Source organism: Eretmochelys imbricata, chromosome 10 (genome assembly GCF_965152235.1).
Source record: "Eretmochelys imbricata isolate rEreImb1 chromosome 10, rEreImb1.hap1, whole genome shotgun sequence".
Lineage (NCBI taxonomy): Eukaryota > Metazoa > Chordata > Testudines > Cheloniidae > Eretmochelys > Eretmochelys imbricata.
The window spans coordinates 66,526,759-66,551,459 of record NC_135581.1 but is presented as its reverse complement, the minus strand read 5'-3'; the positions used below and the strand labels follow the sequence as shown (position 1 = coordinate 66,551,459).

Below are 24,701 nucleotides of genomic sequence, written 5' to 3'. Positions count from 1 at the left end.
GATATTTTGACTAACTATTAGAATCAGTAATGTGTATGGTCTACACAGCTGCTCTGAAACTTTAGGAACAACAGACATTTGCATTGAGCACAAATTGACTGAGAGTTTGGGATTTGGACGTTCTCTGCACTTTTACTACTTTTTCATTTTTCCTGTTTAATTAGAGCCAATATGTCATACTCTTGGTGACTTCAAAATATGTTATGAAATGCATCATTTCATCCAGTTATTCTCTGTAATGTAAATTTGTTAAAAAGCAATGAATGGCTTGTTTAAATACACGACCTCCTGTAAGATTGTAGAAAAAATTAGGGGTGGCACCAAATAACCACCCATTACACACAACTTGCTCACATGGTGTTCTTAACAAAACAAATCAACAAAATCTGCAGGCCATATAATAAGGGTGTCTGCAGAAATACTTTCTGGCTGAAGCAAGTATGGTTTTCTGTGGTTTTGCCATATGTTCAACCATTTCATTCTTTTGCAAGGCTACTTAGCAGCCATGGACCAGAGAGATTATCAAGAGCACTTCGTGCACTAATTCTGTCTCCATGTGTTCATCCTCCTTTTCCTTAGCTTAGTCAAAATAAAAAATGTTGAAAAAGACCCTAAGCGAATTTGGCTGCACATTTCCTTCCATCACCACTCTGAGTTTATAGTCTCCATTCTGTAAAACTGGTTTTGAATGCTGAATCAACAAGCCATAAATGGGTAATTTTTTCAGGTAACTGGAAGTACTAAAACATGAAATGTATTTTGGATACCAGGTGTGTTAGGTATTTCCGTCTCACGGACCCTTCTCATTATGCAATCCTGCTACCATGGAATAAGGTATTACGCAATGCGAGGGGGGCAGAGATGGGTCCTAAATTAATATAGTTTATGCCAGTTAAGACTGATTTTTATATTTTAAAAAATCACATCCTAAGTTTGAGAATATTTTTGATACCATAATATAGACATATAGGATCTTTATTCATATACCAAAAACTTAATTTTACATTTAAACAAAAAGTAAAACATAGCAATGTTTTTATATGTCCACTATGTACAGTGTATGATATTACAATTTCTCATGTTATGATCAATTAATAATTTGAACAATCAAAGATTCTGTTTTTTATTTTCAGCCCATCCTTCTGATAAAATATTGGATTAGTGAGTATAGGATTTATGGCTTCATGATTTTTTAAATTAAGAATTAAAGTAGAATTAGCATTGTAAAAAATAAGCACCATAAAACTAAAAATAAATCGGTCTGAAACGAATGAAAAAATGTGTTTTGTTGCTCAGAATTTGACAACTAAATTCTCATCTAGATTTTTAGATAATTAACTCTATTCAAGGTAAAGTACTCCAACTCAGAAGAAGTACAGGAAACCAAACTCTAAAAAGTACAGACCCATTTTTTAAAAGTACATTATTCTACATTTTTCATTATGACACGATCCATTATTTCTAACATAAGATGTGAGTATATTTTTACTCTTTCTAACTTAGTTCTCCCTGTCCCCTCACACTGCAATATGAATGGACTATTTTCTTGACAGATGACTCCCACAGTCTATATTTTACCAGGTTGGGCAAAAACAGGCCTACTCTTTCAACTGTGTTCCTTTGACTGCTGATTACCAGTGCTGGTGGTATTCTTCATTTTACTTTCTACTCTGTCGTCTAGCACAAGATTGAACAACTATAGCCTCAAGCGTTATTTGGCAGCTCCAGTACACAGAGGACAACATTTAGAATGTATTTGTCAGAAATAAAATAAACCATCTCTTTTTAACAATTTTAGTATGCACTTGTGTATATATGAATCTCTTCCATGAGGTCAGGTTGTGAATAAATTTAATTATAAGGGCTAAATTGAGCATTTAGGCAATGGGGTCCCCGTAGGGACTGTACCTCAAAGACACAGTCCAGAGCATCCCTTTTCCAATGGAGGAAGGAAGTATGTTGTCTCAGCCCTTGTGGGGCTCAGCATTTTGTACAGCCAGCTCTGCTGACCAGTGGAGGGTGGGGTAAAATAGCTCTGGCTCAGCTCACTTCCCATCCCCTCACTCATGGGGAGTTGTGAGACAACTTTTGACCCCCATGTCCCTTGTCTGGTGGGGTGAAGAGGGAGCTTTATCCTCCACGCTGACACACAGGGGCAAAATCTAGCCATAAGTTCTTTTTAAAAAAATACAAAAGTGCAATACTCAAATACTCAAGCTACAGCAGAAGAGGTGGAACAAGAACAGAAATGGGGAATCACAGCAGACAAAAGGGGAGAGCTGTCCAGCACAGGAAAAAAGAATCACCTCCCACCCCACCCTATTATCTGATGGTAGAAGCCACAGGGAAGAAGAAGAAGAAAAATATGGAGAAGGGAAAAAAATACCGCAATCTCTCCAAAATGCAAGGCAAAAGGTAAGGTTCTGTGGTACAGACAGATATCCACTAGGAACTAGGGTTAGATCATCCAGCATATTTTCACTTGTGACCTATGCAAGGTATCCTAGTATAATTTTAATTAATTACACTAAGTTGAATTTCTCTGAAGAACCAAGCTTTAGCCAGGCAGCCTATATCAGAGAGCATTCCATGTAGGGATTGATCCAAAGCTTATTGAAATCAGTGGACATACTCCTTGATATCAATGGGCTTTGTATAAGGCCCTTAATGAAGAGAGTCTACTGAATGATAGTTATGAAACAACACCATATTTACTTGCGCATAGAGGCATAGATGAAGATCAAAAGCAACAGAAAATGAGGAGCAATAAAGTTTTCCCATTTTTGTTCTGATTTGACTTGGCCATGTGTTTCTCTGTGGCCTATGGATGCCTGTGATCACTTGGATATTGTGCCAAGTACATTCTTGTGTGCTTGCCAAATTGGGTGCAAGTAGTCCAGGAAGCCTAAAGGGGAAGGGGGCCAGTTAATTTATTTTCTTCCCTTGGGAGGGGGCTAGTCAAAGGGAATCAACGTTTTCTGTCTCTGCCTCATCCAAATGAAAGGGTTAGTCCATCATTACAGTGAGGTGAACACCACAAGATTTTAGAGAGACAGTGTGGGTGAGGTAATATCTTCTGTGGGTGAAAGAGATGACCTTTGAGCTTACACAGCAGTCTTCCTCAGATCTGGGAAAGGTACTCAGGGGATTTTAGAACATACTTCAGGCTCAGTCTGTAATTCACTAATGCTGAAAATCCCACTCACTAAAACCACTACTGAGTCAATGTGACATAGTTGTAAGTCTAGAAGAAGTAGGCAAAGAAGAGGAGAAGAAAACCAACATGTTAGTTTTCCATGAGCTGCTCTTTCTATTCCTTAACACAGAATTAAGCAAAACAAGAAAAAACAAACGTGACTAATGTACAGTCTCTAAAATGCTGAAGACGGTTCAACTCCCTCATGCCACTTAAAGTAGCGTTGGCCTAATCCTCATCTGCACTCCAATTACTTTCTTACTGCAACTCAGGGCAACTTCACGTATTTCAAACATTTTTTTGGTCTTTTTTTCTTTTTATAGAAAGGGCTTTAAAATACTCCTCACAAAAACTGCTTTCATGAAGTGATGAGCTGCTCTGAGCAGAATACAGAAGCTGTTTTGGAGGAAGGAGAAAACAGGATATGGGAGGGCAGAGTAACGGTGGGGGAAGAGCTGGCTTGAGCAAAAGACGTGCAGCAGAGACAGGGACGCATGAACCAGATCCACAGTCGAGTCTATTGAGTGCTTTATTTTTGCAGAGGGGTATTTTTCCAAAAGGAACTGCCTTTCATGGTGGATTTCAGAGGGCTAATACGATGACATTGTTAATATTACTGTTGTGGGGTTGCTGCCACATTCTCTTTTGGAGAACACGTTGAACCAAAGTCTGTTCTGCTCATTCCTGGTTGCTAACCAAGAGGAAGTTAATAATCGCATGGCATTGGCCAAAAAAAAAAGAGGGGGATAAGACCCCAGGCAATGTTCCAGCGTTCCCACTCTCAGTACGACAGGCTCTATTGTTCAAGTCAGTGCGTGAGATATTGATTACTGCAATATGGCTGTTCCACTGTCAACAAAATCCCATTGTCTACAAAACTACGGCACTTCCAGTATTTCTGTAATGCCTTGATATAGGTGGCATTATACAAAACCAAACTGTAATGTATTCCAAATTATATTAGAAAGAAATCTGCTGACAAGATTTAAAGAGAAACTTCATTAATAAAAGAAAAACAGAAGCAGTTTATATTTCTGATTTAAAAAAAAATCAATGAAACAAACATGGGTTTTTTATGACCCGGTTCAATGTTTAAAGCTGTCAGTTTTATCCTCATGGTAAGCAGACAACTATAGTTCACATCTGAACACCTACTTTATTTACTTAGCTATGCTGCATTTAACCTTACATCCTGTCTGCTGGGTGCATCCGGCTCCATGGATCTCCATGCAGCAAAGCCTTCGCATAAGGTGGGGGAGCTACTTTCCACAGGCCAAAAAACAGGAAATTTGATGACATTGTTCAGTGAGCAGACGTCAGCAGAGAGTGATACAAAGAGTAAACAACTTCCTAGCAGCAGCAGACAAATGGCCCGGAACTACTGGAATCCTGTGATGTCTGGTGCGTTTTGCATGAAAATTTGTGTCTCAGTGATATAAGGCTAGATCCTCAGCCTGTGTACACTAGAGCAGCTCCACTGAAATCAGTGAAGCTATGCTGATTTACACTGCTGGAGGAGCCAGCCCCAAATATTTAAATTTAAACAAATACATTTCATTTGACTAGAAAGTGATTTAATTGTAAATTCCAATCAGTGCACGTATAGCAATGCCAGGAATGTAGGTTTCATTTCAATACGATCACATCATATAGTGTCAATCTTAAAAAATATGACAGTAAAATATTTTAATATCAAACAAGACCAGCACTGTGACTGTGCGATAGTGCAGCAGGTCAGAACGATTTCTCTCTGGATTCCAATGTTTATTTTGTAAAATCTGCTTTAATATCTTTCAGCTGTAGCCAAATGACAGATAGACCCTGAAAAAATAACCTGTTAACTAGACGTTGGGATGACTCAAATCCAGGTTCTGCTAGGCAGGCAGAGGCAATATGTAGCACAGAATTTTTGTTCCAATGGAACGCCAGGCTGCACTTGTCAAAGCAGCTTAGACAACTTGTAACTGTAAAGAGTAAAAATTGAGCATAAAGACAGAGCTTTATTCCCGCTTCCCAAGCATCATGTTTCAATAAAAGGCACCCCCCCTTTGAACAAAGGCAGCATCCTCCTATCTCTTCCTTTGCCCTGCAAAACAAGCTAATGGTCGGTAAAGAGGTTGCTGGATCTAGTCCTTTCTTCTGCCTTGTTAGCTACCACTGAGCTATATCTGCCCAACAAATATAGAGAAGTGACTGACTATTTGTTATAAGATTTAATCTGTCAAACTGATACAGACCTGGAAGCTATGATCTCTTTGGGAATCTCAGAGCAAACACCTAGGGACCTTTCCCAAAAGGCTAAGGATTCAGTGAGTACAATTTCAGGCCTCTCCTGTCATCTAGGTATTCCTTTTAGCCAGTGCTGACAAGAATGAGGAAAGGGACCTCCCGCACAAACATCTGTAACTGCGGTGAAATGTAGGGGCAGTGAACACGATATACCAGGGCCTTAAATTTCTCTCGACGGGCCTGCTCATAGCCACAGTCTAAGGAGAACAAACGCTTAATTAAGACGAAAATCAGCAGCTAAATTTGGAACAGTCCAGAAAATCATCTTTTAATAAAAGAAAAGGGAACAACAGGAAAGAGCCAGATGCTCTTCAGATCTCCTGGCCAAACTCTTCCTCCACCGAGAGAGGGAAAATGTAATATAAGATCTAGGGAGAAAAACAGTCCAACAGCCATGTTAACACTGCATTCAAGCAACAAGGCAAACACATTGGGCCCAAAGCATCTTTGATGTAACTCTAGTGACTTCAATTGACTTTGTTCTTCTTAATGCTGGCAAGCAGCTACAGGACAACAAATAGCTAGACAATAAGAACACCCAAAGACCAACATATGCCTGCCCCTTCACGAATAAATAAATACAAATTGCCACTCATCCCTTACCTCCCCCCCGCCTTGGAATTATCTTATTTCCATTGATTTGTGGTTTCAATGGAGTTACACCACCAATAAAAATAGATGTTTTGCCAGATTAAGAGGGAGGGAAGATTATGCCCCCCCATCCACTTCTACAATCCAACACACCAGCATAGGAAGATATACTATGAGTTCATGGCTCCATCTGAATTTGGAGGCTGGGGCAGGATGTGGGGGAAGCTGTGGAAGATTGCTCTCCTGCAGACCATTTGGATACCTATTTGGCATTCAGACCTAGGGTGACCGGATGTCCTGTTTTTTATAGGGACAATCCAGTTTTTTGGGACTTTTTCTTATATAGGCACCTGTTTCCCCCCCACCCCCTGTCCCGTTTTTTCACAGTTGCTATCTGGTCACCCTATTCAGATCTGGAGTTAACACAATAGTTCAAGCACAATTCAGTTTTGCTAGCTCTCCTCCCTAGATGCTATGTAGCTATTAGGGGAAGCAACCAACAGTAAGGAGAGTGGGGGCACCAGGGAAGCTTCACAGAAGTATTTGGAAATGTGCTGGCTTGGGAGCCAAGTTAGAAGACCTCTGACAACATGGTATGTTCTAACCAGATTGCAGATGTTTAAGCTTCCTCACACCATCCAACCTGCTCTGGAGGTAGTTTAATTTCTATACTCATTCAAGTCTTAGGTCTTGTCTACACTACACAGTTTTGTTGACAAAACAGTAGAGGTGTACATACTAAAATGCTCCTTCTGCCGACAAAACTGTCCTGCTTTGTCAACAAAATAAAACCACCTCGACAAGAGGTGTAGAGTTTTTGCAGCAAAGTTATATCGACAAAGTGTCAGTGTAGGCACCGTGCTTGGTTATGTCCCTGCAAATGGCCTCCAGGAGGTGTCCCACAATGCCCATCCTGAACACTCTGGTCAGCAGTTTGAACTCTGCTGCCCTGCACCCAGGTACACAAGCATCTACCCCTCCACCATTAAAGGCCCGGGAATTTTTGAAATTCCACTTCCTGTTTGCTCGGCATGGACTGCTCACATCGCATCTCCCCAGCTGACCATGGCAGCTCCATGCAGCAAGCACTCTCTGCTTGGAGCACACCTGAGTTGTTGTATCTGCTGGCGCTGGGGAGAGGAGGCTGAGCAGTCTCAGCTCCGCTCCAGCTGTAGGAACTGAGATACCTACGGTCAGATTTCTCGTGGCACGCTGGAGAAGGGCTACGAATGGGGGACACATCAGTGCTGTGCAAAGATAAAGGAGCTGAGGTAGGCATACCAGAAGGCAGGGGAGGCAAGGGAAGGCAAACCGTTGCTCTGGTGCTGCGCCGAAGACGTGCCGCTTCTATAAGGAGCTGGACACTATCCACAGCGGCGACCCCACCTGTACCGCCAAGAACTCCGTGGATACTTCTGCAGGGCTGGAGACAACAGACAGTGGACTCAAGCCTGAGGACAAAGTCATGGACGAGGAGGTCAAGTTGGAGGATGATGTGGAGCACACGGCAGGATCATCCGGTGGCACAGAGAGTCAGGACCTATTTTCCACTCCAAAGGGATCTAGCCAGTCTCTGGCACACATGATGCAGGAGAGGAGAGCCCTGGTAAGCGAACTTTTTGAGTTGATGCTGCTCGGTCATGAGGCAGAGCTGTCCTTTGCTCTGTATATTGCAGAAGTGGGTGAAGGGATAGAAATGTACAAGACCAGCTGTGTTTGTGTGTGCTCCACATTGCCCTGTGCAGCTAAGCGGTGCAGCAGAACAGTGTGTTATTGCACACCAAGATTTCACAGGAATCCTTCAGAGAGATTTCTAGGAAACTTTCCTGCAGGTACAGTACTCGCAAATCCTCTGCCGAAGGTTCCTTGGAAAAGCTGCTTTGTTCCCGCATTGTAGGAAGCTTTCCTTCACCAGTCGTCCACCGTTTGTCATCCCAGACCTGCAGAACAATGCGATCCTACCACTCAGAGCTCAAAAGCAACGGTCCACCGTGTCCAGCTGCTCTATGAATGCCAAAAGTAATCTGGTGTTGTTTCTTTCCAGGGTGCACAACAGGTCAGGCAACTCTGATTTCTGTTCAGATTGGGATTTCATGATATACTGCATGACCAGCTACCACACGCTCATAACAGTGGCAACAACAGTAGAGAACAGTGAGGGATCCACCCTTTCAGATGATGGGCACACAGTAAACACGGGCCATAGAAAAATGCCAAGAAACACAATCAGAAGCCCATGGAATGATGGGGTAAAAAAAACTGCATCATGGGATGTTGAGCCTGCACCCAGGATGCACTTCAATCCACTCTGTCTTCCCACAACTCCTAGCTGCAGAAGGTAGTGAGTAGCACAGTGGGATAACTACCCACAATGACGACGTCAATGCTAGAGCAGCATTTCTCAAATGCGGCCACTGTGCCCGCATGCAGCCACCAGAGGCTTTTCTTGCGGCGATGGGGTGGGGGGGCAAAGCAGCAGCCCCTCCCCAGGGGCGACCAGGAGTGGTTGGACCTTGACCCCCTCTGGAGAGAGACAAGCTGGAGGAGCAGGCAGCCAGTGAGTTCCCTACCTTTCCGGGGGCAGTGGGATCGGGCTTCAGCCCTTGGGTGACAGGCTCCAGCCAGGCTTTGGGCTCTGTCCCCGGGTGTGGGGCTTCAAGCTCCATTCCCTGGCTCCATGGTGACGGGCTCTGGCCCCAAGCCCACCCCGCCATCACCTCTGCCCCCCTACTGTCTCCCCCAGTGCCCTATCACCACTGGCCCCTGCTGTCTCTGTATCTACCTCCCCATCCAGGGCTTAATTTGTCTCTGGGGCTTGCCAGGACTGAGTAAGTCTGTGGTGAAAAGTGATACTTGTATGTTTGTTAATATCACTTTTCACAGCAAACTTACTAGCTAGCAAGTCTTTAAAAAAACAACCAGAAACAGCAAAAGAAACAATAAGAAAAATGAAAAGCACTTTATTTGTGTTTCTATTCTGTTTAGGTCCGATAAACAATAGAAACAACTGTACACTATATATATTACTGAGTCTGCAAAAAATCCCTACATAGATAGATTACGATGTATCTGTGCATATTTATTTGTTTTTCCTAAATTTAATTAAGTATTTTAGGAAAAATTGTCAGAGCGGCCACCAGCAAGTATTGGTGGCCGCATTCTGAGGCCACCAAAAATTTGTCGTGAGAACCCCTGTGCTAGAGCACAAACTGTGGACGTGTCCTGCTGACAGAAGACGTGTTATGTGAACATGCACAAGCGACGTAATTATACCGGTTTTTGATTGTGGGCATAACTTGCATTGGCAATACTCTGTAGCGTAGATAAGGCCTTAGCTTCTCTGCCGAGTCTGCTAACAAGGGTGCTGTTTCATGCAAACCAAGGTAGAAGTTTGATGGTACAGCGGGGCAATAATTTACTATGAATCAGAACAAGAACCCCCAACGCATTTTATATTGAGCACTGAATAGTCAAACAGAAAAAAGTTTTGGCTACTACTGAGCTGGGTCAGATCTGAAGAGGACGTAGACATGTAAGTGGGAGACGATTCAGGCTCTGTTTTCATATTTTCCCTCAGTCATACCCACGTGTTAGTTTCTAACAGCAATAATAGCATCATTGATTTTTAAAAAATCCCTGAATTTAACACAGGCCTCATATATAAAGCTGGAAATGCCAGGCATGTTGTTCTTGTGTTGATGTTTTTTCCAATTTTATTAAAAATGCAAGAATTCTCCCATATTTGAGGGTGGGTAATAAAGTCTGTGTGGGCTATGTAACAAAAAGCCCATATTAGTTTCATTGGTAGAGCTAAATCTTAAGTATGACATGGACATCTGTATGTATAAACATAACATTCTCAAGGCCAAAATCCTCTGATTGTATAAATCAGTGATTCTCAAACTGTGGGTCGTGACCACATTTTAATGGGGTCGCCAGGGCCAGCATTAGACTTGCTGGGACCCAGGGCTGAGCCTGAGCTTCGCCCCCACCTGGGGTAATGGGGATCAGACTGCAGCACCCTCTCCCCTCTCCCAGGGCAGCAGGGCTCAGGCTATGACCCCCCCCCACACACACACACCCCAGGGGTCATGTAGTAACTTTATTGTCAGAAGGGGAGTCACAGTGCAATGAAGTTTAAGAACCCCTGGTATAAATTAACATAGCTCCACTAAAGTCTACTGAGTTCTATCAGTTTACATCAAATGTGGAGTTAGCTCTCATTTATCTTTTTGAGTATAACAAAGAAAGAGCACTCTAAATTAAGGGCATGCTCTCATGACATGTTGAGTGCCCTAAACCCTCCTTTCACTTTGGAGACATCATAAAATTCCACAAAATATTACTAGCTGATCTTCCAATAATAAGCAGATTATCCTGGAGAAACTCCAAAATATTTACCAGAGAATAATATTAATGTGGGTGTGTCAACCAGTCTAATAAATTAATCTGTTTTATCAGAAATCTGACTTTTTGCAAAACTTTTGTATCTGCCATCTTATCACCATTCTTTGCTAGCATAGTCCTTTTATTTTCAGGCCTTTAAGCCCTGGTGTTTTAATATATGGATAGTGAAAGAAGTTGTGCTTTGATCTGATGGCTTTATAAAACTACTGGATTTTAAATGACCATAGATCTCTTATCTATTTTTGTGTATTTATTTAGGGCTTTCCATTGTCTCTTAGCAACCACCAAACTCTAATTTATTTCAATGGCCGTTGTACATGGTGACTACTGCCAGGCAGTGTATCACCTTAAATATGAGGGAAGCTGCTGAATCCTATTGTTTGACAGCACAAAGGCCAGCATAGCAAAGGAAGGGTGGGTGGCTGGGTTGACCAATCTGTTGATAAGAGTTTACTCTTTTATTTTTAATATTTCTTGTCAGAACTATTATGAGGGACCTTCCTTCCCCCACCTCCCCTCTTTAAATTTCTGCAAACTGAACCCTTATAGAAGCATCTCAGTTGAAGGAGTGGAGATAGCTATAATCGGAGGAAAGTTCCTGGAAAACGGCTTTCAAATTTTCCCTTCCACTTAAGAAAAAAAAAAAAACCATCCTTTTTCTTGAGCGCTGGTATTGCAGATGTTGCGATCCAGTGGTGGGAGAAGAGGAAACTGTGCCAAGGTTCTATTCCTAGACAGGCTCTGACAGTTACTTGTTTTGTGACCTTGAGCATGTCACTCGACCATTTTTAGCCTCAGACTAAGATCTGTAAAATGGTGGGAACACACACCTACCCACATACAGCGGTGTTGTGAGGCTGATTTAACGTTTCTAAGGCACTTTGAAATCCTTGGCTGGAAGATGCAATATAAAATGAAAAGCACATGGTCAAGCATTTTCCAATTTTCTGTACAGTAGCAGAGAAGTGAGATACACGTTGTAAACAAGATTGCTATATCTCCCCACATCTTATTTCCAAATAGGCTATTATGGATTCCTCTTTTCTAATTTATTATATATAGATGTTTGTCATTCTCACTTATATTATTTTGAAAATTTTATATACAAATATTTTATTTCATTGATTATTCTGAAATCTTTACAGGTTTCATTGCTTGTCCATGTAATGGATTTAAATAATCAGAGAGAATCTAAGATGAAGTTTCATAAAGCCATCCACCAATGTGGAGGAAAATGAATATTTTGTGTTGTTTTTTTTTAAAAAATTACACATTCATAGATCATATTACATTAGATTAGCCAACTGGCCAAAACCAAAAATCTCAGCTTTACCATCGTAAAAACAAATTAAAAAGGAAAAGAATGTTTTCTGATGTTAAAAAAAAAAGTACTTGTCTGGAAAAAAATAAATCTAAAGCTCCAAAGATTAGATGCACCTACTACTAGCCCATCTACAAAGGGGAATGTGTTTCTTATGGGATCACTACACAGTAGTAAGCTTTGTTTCCATAGAGATTTTGACATATGGCCGAAGTTAGACCTTAAATTAGAATATTCCTCTTTGAATTGAGAAATGATCTTTTTGTGTAAATGAATAGTGTATTCAATGTGAATAAAGCTTCTGCTATTGCATAGTTCATCTTATCTACTGATGTCATTTCCTCTTTCTTGCTTCTGTAATGATTAATAATCACCGTATAGCCAAAGAGGTCATAAAATATGAATGTATACTTTGAAATACTTCATTTCAGAAGTGCTTGGAAATGTTGAAAACAATGCAGTGTATTTCTACTGGCTGGGTGGATAGAATTGCCTATTAGGAAATAATTGTAGGTTATCTGAAGGTGGGGATGGAAACATCTAGATAAATGGGGAGAATTACCCCAGATTATGAGAGGAATGCAGAAAACTGAAGAAGGAAAGGAGGGAATGGAAAATCATTAGTGAAACAACGAAACATATGAAACTTACATTTCATAATCAGCAAAGAATCATGAACCAAGTAACAGTGTTAACGTAATCAAAGGATCACACAAAATAATGCACAGTCGTTTTTATGGGTGTTAAGGAGAGACCCGATGCAATTCTCGATAAGATTCTTCTTGGTCTAAACTGATTCTTAAGAGTGACTACTTTGTTCCTTCCAGTGCAAGAATGCTGCCTAGGTAGCAAAATTTCAAACAGCCAAATATGAAAGGCAAAGACATCTTATAAAGAGAAGCAGAACTTCTAGAATATTGGGAAGTCTGTCTTGTGATGAGTACTATGAGTGACAGGTCTGCAGCTGTCTCCATTTCCTACGAGGAAAGACCACTGCACACGCGCGTGTGAGAAAATGTATTCCCATTTCTTGAGATGTTTTATACGCAATTCATGGATTTAACAAGCTTTTACTTATTAAATTATTGTTAATGAATCCAAAGAAGATCTTAAGGGCTGGAGAGCAGTTTTAATCCCTCAAAACATATACGCCAAATCTTCAAATCTGTCCCAAATTTAGGGCTTGTCTACACTACCACGTGGGGTCGATCTAAGATACGCAACTTCAGTTACGTGAATAGCGTAATTTACTGCGGTGTCTTTACTGAGGTAAGTCAAGAGCTAACGTTCTCCCTTCAACTCCGCTTGCACTCCTCATTCTGGTGCAGTACCAGAGTCAACGGGACAGCAATCGGCGGTCAATTTATCGCGTCTACACTACCCCGCGGGATCGATCGCTGCCCGCCCGCCAATCCAGTGGGTAGTGTAGACAAGCTCTTAGGCACACACATATCCTGATGTGTGTGTCCACGTTGGAATTTTTGCATACACATAGCACTGTGTGCACATATAATTCAGTTGCCATGCAGCAGGGTATGGTTATAAACTACTTGTGAGGTGCTTACAGAATACTGCGTTTGTGTGATATAAACTCCCAGATAAATGAATGAGAAAATACCAAGATCTGTAAAAAGTTAAAAGTTAAGCATATGCTTAAGTGCTTTTCTCAGTTGGAGCTTATGTGCCACAAGGATGATACTACATATTCATATTTAGTAAAATCAGCTCAGGTTTATAGGAGTATATCTTGCCTTTAAGACAACAGTAGGACTGGCTTTGACAGACAGCCTTTAAAAGAGAATTGAAATATAGGTTTAGTTCGTATTAACTAAGTACTGTATTAGAGACACCAGAGATCTGAGGACGAGAGGGTTTCTGTATAATTATATTCCACATGGATAGGAGAGCATGAAACACAAGTCAAAACCAACCCTTAGTGATACCTCTAGAGAATATAAGCTTGTTAAAGAAGTTTGCAAAGATTAGCAAAAGAAAAAAAATGTTTACTTCAGAACTGAAAAGAAAACAATAAACTAGCTGCACTTATTTTATTTAACTTGAATGAGGCTCTGGCAGACCAAAAAGCAAAAAGGAAATTGTTGTGTAATGCCTAATGATTGCTTAGAATGGAAAACTGCTTCTCCTTTTATCTTGGCTTGTTACAGGGGCATGGCTCATAGTATGACACAGCTTAAATAGCAAATTAGGCCCATAGTCAACTAAACATTTTAAAAGCTTTGTGCACATACTGTACAATATCAGCTAAGCCGTTAACCATTCTGAAAACAGAATTTCCTTTTCTGGTGGAAAGCTGTGGGCTTAACATTGTGGCACAAAAGTAATTAACTGTGTATTAAATTTTGTTTACTTTCAAGTAAGTCAAGGGAATCAGAGTCAGTGTCCTAATGGGACTAGGAAACTAACAGAGCAAAAGCAACTCTGATAACTGCAAATTCATATGCCATCTCCTTTCTCTCTTGCTTTCCATGCAATAGCAAATCTGTTGCATTAATAAGGAAATAGGGATTATAGTAAACACAATCATGGCAACTTTGTTGTTTTTAAAATTCACACTATAAAATTCCATACAGAAAAAAAGTTATTTTCTTAATTGTTGTTTAAACAAACCATTCGTTAATTTCACTTTGAACACACAATAAGACCATGAAACAAAAATTCCTACCCAATGGCTCAAGATGCCCTAAGAGATGGGACTGAAATCACAGCCCATAAAAACAGTAGCAACAACAGACCAGAGACCAAACCTCACCAGCAAAACAACTAGTGTCTGGTCTTATAACCAAAACCACCCAATCTCAGATACCACAGAACTACTAAACCCCACTGAGACCCTAAATTGAATTTTAAAATAAATAAATAAAAGCTTCCCATCTCACTTATCACAACCCCATCCCCCCTCAACTGCTGAAATACATGGGCCTTTTAGCACATCCTGAAGGCCAGCAAACATGGGCTATTTCCTACCAAGTGAAATCTAAAGTTGAGAGATCCTCCTGGGCAATATTTTGCCAGCACCTTCCTCTCTTATAAAGGCAGCTCAAAATTCTGCCCTAACTCAACAAAAGTGTATTGGTTGGAGGAGTGTGGGGAAGATGCCACGGTAAGCATCTTTTAAATCACCTCAAGTTTCTGCACATACATGTGCATGAATATATGGAACATGAAAGTCTGTGGAGAAGGGGCTTATTAGCCTCAACCTCACTCAGGAGATTTGGTACATAGATTGTTTCTCTTGGCAGCTTCTTCAGGTGTTCAAATGGATAATCCAGAAACAAAGAGCCACATTCAGTCCTGGCATCAACAGGCACCACTCCCACAAACTTCAGTGACAGATGCACTCTTTCCACCAATGATGAATTTGCACTATAATCTATACTGTTAAAAACAGACCATTTATTTGGAAAGACGATGCTAATTTTTCCATTTTAACATTATACCATGTATTAAGGAACCAGTTATTAAAGGTGGAAGGTAGTGGGTTACGTCCAGGCTCTTAAAATTGTATATTTGCCTCCCAAGAACACCATCTTAAGGGGCTTTTAAGTCTTGTTATCTTGAATTTCTGGATAATTTAATCTCAGTGTCATCTCTTACAGATAGTAAATTGTAGATACACCAGAAGTTACTTTCTGTTATTACCTTAATCCAAATGGCCAGTATCCGGAGCCAGTATCACGTTATGGGCCAGATCCTCAGCTGGTGGAAACCAGCGTTGCTCCTCTGGAATGGATCTAAGCCAGTTGGCACCAACTGAAAAGCTGGCCCTTTATGTTCTATTCCATACAGAGTTACAATTTTCCCAGCAGTGCTTATTTGAATAAATTCCATTGCCCACATCTCTGTAGGTGTATTAGAGAACCAAATAAATTCCTATCCAATAGTTCAAGGTTCTCACAGAAGGAATTAAAACAACACCCATCTCAATAGATTTCCCAAGCATTTCCCACAAACTATTGACAATGTCTGGCGGAACTAAGCAAACAACTTATTCTAGGAATCAGATTCTTAGTGTAGAGGCACTGAAGTCAATCAAGGTGCACTGATTTACACCAGCAGAGGTTCTGCCCTTATGTATTTAGCATCCTTTTCTGTTCATCGAAGATGTCCGTGGGCACATTTTCTTATTTTCATAGAATATCAGGGTTGGAAGGGACCCCAGAAGGTCATCTAGTCCAACCCCCTGCTCGAAGCAGGACCAATTCCCAGTTAAATCATCCCAGCCAGGGCTTTGTCAAGCCTGACCTTAAAAACTTCTAAGGAAGGAGATTCTACCACCTCCCTAGGTAACGCATTCCAGTGTTTCACCACCCTCATAGTGAAAAAGTTTTTCCTAATATCCAATCTAAACCTCCCCCACTGCAACTTGAGACCATTACTCCTCGTTCTGTCATCTGCTACCATTGAGAACAGTCTAGAGCCATCCTCTTTGGAACCCCCTTTCAGGTAGTTGAAAGCAGCTATCAAATCCCCCCTCATTCTTCTCTTCTGCAGACTAAACAATCCCAGCTCCCTCAGCCTCTCCTCATAAGTCATGTGTTCTAGACCCCTAATCATTTTTGTTGCCCTTCGCTGGACTCTCTCCAATTTCTCCACATCCTTCTTGTAGTGTGGGGCCCAAAACTGGACACAGTACTCCAGATGAGGCCTCACCAATGTCGAATATAGGGGAACGATCACGTCCCTCGATCTGCTGGCTATGCCCCTACTTATACATCCCAAAATGCCATTGGCCTTCTTGGCAACAAGGGCACACTGCTGACTCATATCCAGCTTCTCATACGCTGTCACCCCTAGGTCCTTTTCCGCAGAACTGCTGCCTAGCCATTCGGCCCCTAGTCTGTAGCGGTGCATTGGATTCTTCCGTCCTAAGTGCAGGACCCTGCACTTATCCTTATTGAACCTCATCAGATTTCTTTTGGCCCAATCCTCCTATTTGTCTAGGTCCTTCTGTATCCTATCCGTCCCCTCCAGCGTATCTACCACTCCTCCCAGTTTAGTATCATCCGCAAATTTGCTGAGAGTGCAATCTACACCATCCTCCAGATCATTTATAAAGATATTGAACAAAACCGGCCCCAGGACCGACCCCTGGGGCACTCCACTTGACACCGGCTGCCAACTAGACATGGAGCCATTGATCACTACCCGTTGAGCCTGACAATCTAGCCAGCTTTCTACCCACCTTATAGTGCATTCATCCAGCCCATACTTCCTTAACTTGCTGACAAGAATACTGTGGGAGACCGTGTCAAAAGCTTTGCTAAAATCAAGAAACAATACATCCACTGCTTTCCCTTCATCCACAGAACCAGTAATCTCATCATAAAAGGCGATTAGATTAGTCAGGCATGACCTTCCCTTGGTGAATCCATGCTGGCTGTTCCTGATCACTTTCCTCTGATGCAAGTGCTTCAGGATTGATTCTTTGAGGACCCGCTCCATGATTTTTCCAGGGACTGAGGTGAGGCTGACTGGCCTGTAGTTCCCAGGATCCTCCTTCTTCCCTTTTTTAAAGATTGGCACTACATTAGCCTTTTTCCAGTCATCCGGGACTTCCCCCGTTCGCCACGAGTTTTCAAAGATAATGGCCAATGGCTCTGCAATCACAGCCGCCAATTCCTTCAGCACTCTCGGATGCAACTCGTCCGGCCCCATGGACTTGTGCATGTCCAGCTTTTCTAAATAGTCCCTAACCACCTCTATCTCCACAGAGGGCTGGCCATCTCTTCCCCATTTTGTGATGCCCAGCGCAGCAGTCTGGGAGCTGACCTTGTTAGTGAAGACAGAGGCAAAAAAAGCATTGAGTACATTAGCTTTTTCCACATCCTCTGTCACTAGGTTGCCTCCCTCATTCAGTAAGGGGCCCACATTTTCCTTGGCTTTCTTCTTGTTGCCAACATACCTGAAGAAACCCTTCTTGTTACTCTTGACATCTATTGCTAGCTGCAGCTCCAGGTGCGATTTGGCCCTCCTGATATCATTCCTACATGCCCGAGCAATATTTTTATACTCTTCCCTGGTCATATGTCCAACCTTCCACTTCTTGTAAGCTTCTTTTTTATTTTTAAGATCTGCTAGGATTTCACCATTAAGCCAAGCTGGTCGCCTGCCATATTTACTATTCTTTCGACTCATCGGGATGGTTTGTCCTGTAACCTCAACAGGGATTCCTTGAAATACAGCCAGCTCTCCTGGACTCCTTTCCCCTTCATGTTAGTCCCCCAGGGGATCCTGGCCATCCGTTCCCTGAGGGAGTCGAAGTCTGCTTTCCTGAAGTCCAGGGTCCGTATCCTGCTGCTTACCTTTTTTCCCTGCGTCAGGATCCTGAACTCAACCAACTCATGGTCACTGTCTCCCAGATTCCCATCCACTTTTGCTTCCCCCACTAATTCTACCCGGTTTGTGAGCAGCAGGTCAAGAAAAGCGCCCCTCCTAGTTGGCTCCTCTAGCACTCACTCCATAAGGTGTTCTTTTTTAAACTCTTATTATTTAACATTTATATTGCAGAGGCCAAACAGGTTGAGGTCCCATTGTGTGAGGCACTGTACAAACTGTACACTGTATAAATGAAAGTCCCCGCCCCAAAGTGCTTACTCTGTGGATTGATTGTGAATGTGTGGGTATTAGAGAGTTCACCAGTAGTGAACTGTATGGTTTGACTGTGATTAGTCTCATTGTATTGTTTCTGGTCTTGGTTGGAGGAGTGTAACAACCTCAGAATGAGAGCTTGAAAAAGCTACTGGGGCACTGAATCTCTCAGGGCAGTGGAGCAGCGAGGGAAATTAATCAGGTAAACAGAATTAGGGAGTTAAATTCCAGCAAAAATTTCACAGAAGACAAACAATTCCTAGTGAAAGGCTGCTTGTTGGGCAAAGAAGCTCAGACTACAAAAGAGGCTAATTCTGATCACTTCTGGGTCTTTATTCCAAAATTTTGCATAGTTCTTTGCAAGGCCCCAATGCTTTTACACAGGATACATGAGACTAAGGCTGCCACTGAGGTGATCCATCCTCTTGCTCGTGCGGTATATCTCTTCCTGGACATTGTTCTGTGAAAGAAGGAATCCCTCCCTTTCTTTTGTTTCAACAACAAACTTACACAGAGTCAAAATGTGTTCTCTGTAACAATTCCTTATGGTTATTGCTCATTTATACGGTTTATATTTTTGTTGCCATAGTAATAATGCAGACAGTTAAAAAGGAACTTGCATGAAATAAATCAATGAAGTCTGTTGACCTGAAAAAGTACTTACTCAATTAAACAATGGTTTGTGTGGAGGGGAGAAGGGTGGAAACCAAACTTGTAACTGCATGATGATTGGACAGTTTTGAATCATTACTAGCTAGCTGGTAACTGATGAGAAAATTGACTGGTCTGGTACAACGTAAACCACATACAGGAAAGATGACCTGAACAAGGTGACTATTATTATTCATTACTCTTGTAACATATTCATTGTTAAGTGCTGATGCTGTGTACAAACTACAGAAAACCCAGTCCCTGTCACAATGATTCTGCAGTCTACAGTCCTGCAATCTTTATTCACCCAAGTAGTCCCACTGAAACTACAAGTAAGGATCACAAGATCAAGCCCCAAAGAGACAGTTAACACAGAAGATCCAGAAGAAGATTCTGTCTTAATGGTAATCAGCAAAGGATTTTCCAAGATTGGTATTTTGCTCTTTATTCCTGTTTCCAATATATAAAGAAGACCTGGTAGGTTTTTTCAAATATCAGGAATGTCAAACCTGGTCTTCCCTCATTTTACTAGAAGTTTCAAAGCATATTTAATTGAATGTTTAACCTTAATTGAAAGGATGGGGCAATTAAAATGATAACAAAGAAGTTTGCTCTCCAAACTGTTAATTGGACACTGAAGTTAAATGCGTGTTAACAAAAATACAACAAAACCAAAGTGTTTTAAACAATCTATCTAAAAATCCCTCCATTCCTTAGCTGTCCAGCTTTGTCACTTCTCTCTTGTGATGTCATCATTCCACTAGTGCTCCTGTCATCTAATGCCTTGTCCACAGTCGGCTTTACTCTGAAAATATAGTGCAACCACATCATTGGTATCAACACTGGGAACACTAGCTCTCCTAGAGTCAGCAGCCACTGGCTTTCGTATCACCATAGCATGTAGACTTCCTCTGAGCACCTTGTCCACACCAGCTCGCACACCACTGGTATTTATTATTATTATTATTTATTATTTGTATTGCAGTAGCACCTAACAGCACCTGCCACGGACCAGGACCCGACTGAGGTAGGCGTTGTACAAATAAAAAGATGATTCCTGCCCACAAAGCTTCTAAACTAAGCGTAAGACAAGAGATGGAGAAAGACAGATGGGGATACAAGAAAACAATGGGAAGATACCGGTCAGTATGATAGGCAGGGGACTCAGCACACTAGCTGCCTCACCACTGTCAAGTTTGTCTAGCATTCCTACCACCAGTGGAACTGCACCAATAATAGCATCACTGGGGAAAAAAAATCAGAAAAAAAAATTGTCTAGGGTGGATAAAACCACTCCTAGCATGGAGTCCCCAGTGGCAATCCAAATGTGAATTTCTAATTTGAAAAAATAACTCTTGTCTGGGGAGAGAAGGTATTAAAAAAAGAGGGGAAAAACTTTTAGATCTTCTTTATATATCATAAAGAAGCAAAAAAAGCCCATTTTGTTTTTCCTTTGCATGAGTGTGTGTCTTCAGCTTCTTCTTTTCTATAATTAGCCAGTGGGGTAGCCGGATAGACTTCATGAAAAAGTATTAGTACACTAAAAAAAGTATTTAATAAAAAAATCTAGAAGTCAGGATATCAAAACTAACGTGCAGTTTAACTTTCTTATTCTACCATTCCTAACTCAGAATCAAAACAAATGCAAGAGTGATTGAAGAATCAAGTCTTCTGGTTTCATGTTTGGCATTAAACAGGTCATAAAAGTTATTGACTTTGGCTCTTTAGGCCTTTAATACGTTAAAAATAATTACAAACATGCCTGGACTGAAAGGCAGTCTCAAAAGTCTACATGTGAGTTTTGGGCCTTGAAAAAAGTGACTACTTTCCCCAGAAAAGGTGCATACCTTGAAGCACAGCATGGTACTGTAGTTTCTCTCCTCTCTCACACGTCTGCATTCTGTACAGAAAAGCAAAGAGTTTGCAATCACAAGGTGTGGGGGGGGGGGGTTGATTTTCAGTAAAATAGGAGACAAGTGTCAGCCGGCACTATGGTCTCAGAGTTGTATGCGCAAAAATGTAGGGAAAGGACAAATCACCTACAGTTTTTACAGAACTGAGTTTTTACAGTTCTGCTTTTTCTAATTCTCTTTCCCTAACAAATGCAGAGTTCAGGGCTATACTGAAAGGTGAGCTTAGAACAGAGGTGGGCAAACTATGGCCCGCGGGCCCCATCCAGCCTCCAGGACTGTCCTGCCCGGCCCCTGAGTTTCCGCCAGGGAGGCTAGCCCCCGTCCCTCCCCCACTGTTCCCCCTCCCCTGCAATCACACCACCAAGCAGGAAGCGCTCTGGCCCACTGCTCCTCTCGGGCAGTGCAGCAGTGTAGCTGGCTCTGGTATGGTAAGGGGGCCCCGAAGGGCAGTCGGGGACAGGGGGCGGTTGGAATCAGGGAACAGGGGGAGCTGGACAGGGGGTGGGGTCCTGGGTGGCGGTTAGGGGCAGGGGTGTGGATAGGGGTCGTGGCAGTCGAGGGACAGGGAGCGGGGGGCGGGGGAGGGTTGGATAGGGGGTGGGATCCTTGGGGGTGCTTAGGGACCAGGGTCCCGGGAAGGTTGGGCCGGGCCGGGGACAAGGAGCATTGGATGGGTTGGGGGTTCTGAGGGGGGGGGCGGGAAGTGGGAAGGGGTGTATACGGGGTGGGGGCCAGCCTGTTTGGTGAGGCACAGCCTTCCCTACCTGGCCCTCCATACGGTTGCGCAACCCAGATGTGGTCCTTGGCCCAAAAAGTTTGCCCACCAGTGGCTTAGAAGAACGGAAGTGATTAGTTAGGCATTAGGGGACACATTTTTGAAGATGACCTTTAATTCTTGGTCCCTTGGTGTTTGGGTACCCAACGTGCACAATTAAAGCTTGATTTTCAAAGATGTTGTGCACCTACTGTTTGCTGCTCACCCACACAACAGACTAAAATTGTTGTGATCCTTGTAAATGTCCCTGTCTCCGGGGTACTCAACAGCTGCAGTGAAAGTGGACAAGAATCTGGTCGCTTTTCACGGTGCTGCATCATGGGATTTAGATTCTGCAGAAGTTGATGACTTTGGGCCTTTCATTTACTACGGAAAGCTTCCTGTTTATAACTAGCAAGTGAGTATTATATAACATTTCAAACCCAAGTGCCCAAAGTTAGGCTCCAAAATCCATATTTAGGCACTCAACTAAGAGTGAGTTGATTTTCAAAGGTGATAAGTACCCAGGTTTCCATTGATGTCAGTGGGAATGTGGGTACTCAGCACCTCTGAAAATCAGATCAAATTATTTATGGGTAAAATTTTCAGAAAAGTGCCTTAGTCCCATTTTCAAAAGCACCTAATTCACTCAGCAGCCTAAGTCCCAGGGAAAGTCTTGACTTAGTGTGCTTTAAAAATGTGTACCTATGCAACTAAATATGCAATTAGGAGCTTTCCTGTGGGCATCCAGTTTTGAAAATTTTGGTCTTTTTTTAAAAAAAACACTGTCGTTTATCTAGCAACCCTCTTTGGACGTGTCACATACACAGGGCCATGCAACTCTCTGCTCCGGTTCAGGGATTTGTGATCTCCTCTTGTGCAAGAGAACTTGGACTTTTGGCAGGTAAGGGGAAAAGGAACTGATTTTCAAATACTTTAAAATCCAAATACATTTCTGACCTTCAGCCTACATGGAGTTCCCAATTTAGTTTGTGATTTGGGATTTTAAAGGTGTTTTCTATTAAATTTAATTTAACTTTAATTATGAAAAAAATCACTCCTTACCTTGAATGTTATTTTCTTGTGTCTTTCTGAGCGTTATTACCCAGACTATAAAATGACTAAGAAAATGAAGCAATACATTTGGCAACGATACCCATCCATGCAATTCTTTCTTTGTAACTGTATAAATATAATTACATTAACCTTATCACAGTGTTACCACATCAAAGGCATTCATTTATTATCAACATAGAAGAGCACTGAAACATTTGGTTTTTACTAAGCACAGATATAAACAAACATTCATATGAATTAATAATCAACATTTTAGTGCAATAAGTTGAAGTAGTGGAACTACCGATAACAGTGCTTTGCTGAGGAGAATATGGACAATTAAGATTGTGGACATTTTTTTTGGTCATGCACCCTCACGTTTGGAACATGTGCATGATCATACCACAGCCAAGCAGAGCTCCATCTAGTCTGGTATCCTGTCTCCAGTGGTAGCAAATACCTGACATTTCAGAGAAGGGTGAAAAACCCCTCAGTGCACATTATGCCTTGCATAGCATATTTAAATTATGGCTAAATGAAGACAAGATATCTTATGCATCTCCCTAATACTACAGCCAGCTCTTAGCACCGCAGGCTAGGAATGAAGGGAGAGGAATCCTTTCTAAACGAAATTATTGGTTCCTCAGAAACTGTACTTCAAGAAAATCTTGAACTGGGACGCACTACACGTGGGTTCAATTCCAGACTCTGTCACAAACTCCCAGTGGGACTCTGACTGAGGTACTAAATCTCTGTGACTCACTTCTCAACCTTCTTCTTCTTTGTCATATACCCTTCGTCTGTCTTGTATATATCTAGGTTGTAAGATCTTCAGGGAAGGAGCTGTTTCTTACTATATAGGCTATGTCTACACTACGAAATTAGATCAAATTTACAGAAGTCAGTTTTGTAGAAAGCATTTTTATACTGTCAATTGTGTGTATTCCCACAGAAATGCTCTAAGTGCATTTAGTCGGCGGAGTGCATCCACAGTACCGAGGCAACCGCCGACTTCCGGAGCGTTGCACTGTGGGTAGCTATCCCACAGTTCCCGCAGTCTCCGCCACCAATTTAAATTCTGGGTAGAAATCCCAATGCCTGATGGGGCAAAAACATTATCACGGGTGGTTCTGGGTACATATCATCAGGCACCCCCTTCCCTCCCTTTCTCCGTGAAAGCAATGGCAGACAATCGTTTCATGCCTTTTTTCCTGGGTTACCCGTGCACACGCTATACCACGGCAAGCATGGAGCCCGCTCAGCTCACCGTCACCGTATGTCTCCTGGGTGCTGGCAGATGCGGTATTGCATTGTCTTTCGGCAGCAGACAGTGCAGTATGACTGGGTAGCCATCGTTGACATACTCCAGGGTGCTCTTTTAACCAACCTCGGTGAGGTCGGTCAGGGGCGCCTGGGCAAACATGGGAGTGACTCAACCAGGTCATTTCCCTTTTAAGTTTCGTCTCATGGCGATTCAGTCCTGCCAGCAGTCCTACTGCACCGTCTTCTAATGAGAAGCCAGGAGACGACGATGGCCAGCAGTCATACTGCACCGTCTTCTGCCAAGCACCCTGAAGATGACGATGGTCAGCAGTCGTAATGCACCGTCTGCTGCCAGCAAGATGTATAAAGATAGATGAAGTGGATCAAAACAAGAAATAGACCAGAGTTGTTTTGTATTCATTTTCTCCTCCCTTCCTCCGTGAAATCAATGGCCTGCTAAACCTAGGGTTTTGAGTTATATCCTTGAGGGGGCCATTCTGTTTCTCCTTGATGCAAAGCCACCCCCTATCTTGATTTTAATTCACTGTAAGCCAACCCTATAAGCCATGTTGTCAGTCACCCCTCCCTCCATCAGAGCAACGGCAGACAATCGTTTCGTGCCTTTTTTCAGTGCAGACGCCATAGCACTGG

The 24,701-nt window shown here is 42.2% G+C and overlaps 1 protein-coding gene across 2 annotated transcripts in view; it reads right to left on the bottom strand.

Annotated features, from left to right (window-relative positions):
• PDE8A (phosphodiesterase 8A) overlaps positions 1-24,701 on the bottom strand; it is a 199,131-nt gene that overhangs the window by 77,787 nt on the left and 96,643 nt on the right. Inside the window, exon 1 of one of the 2 annotated variants that reach the window (XM_077828785.1) lies at positions 20,912-20,937. The exons of the other annotated variant lie outside the window; for it this stretch is intronic. Coding sequence (XP_077684911.1) covers positions 20,912-20,926 — 15 coding nt within the window. The 5' untranslated portion in view covers positions 20,927-20,937. Of the gene's footprint in view, positions 1-20,911; positions 20,938-24,701 lie in introns of those variants that run through there. 2 annotated transcript variants of the gene reach the window in all.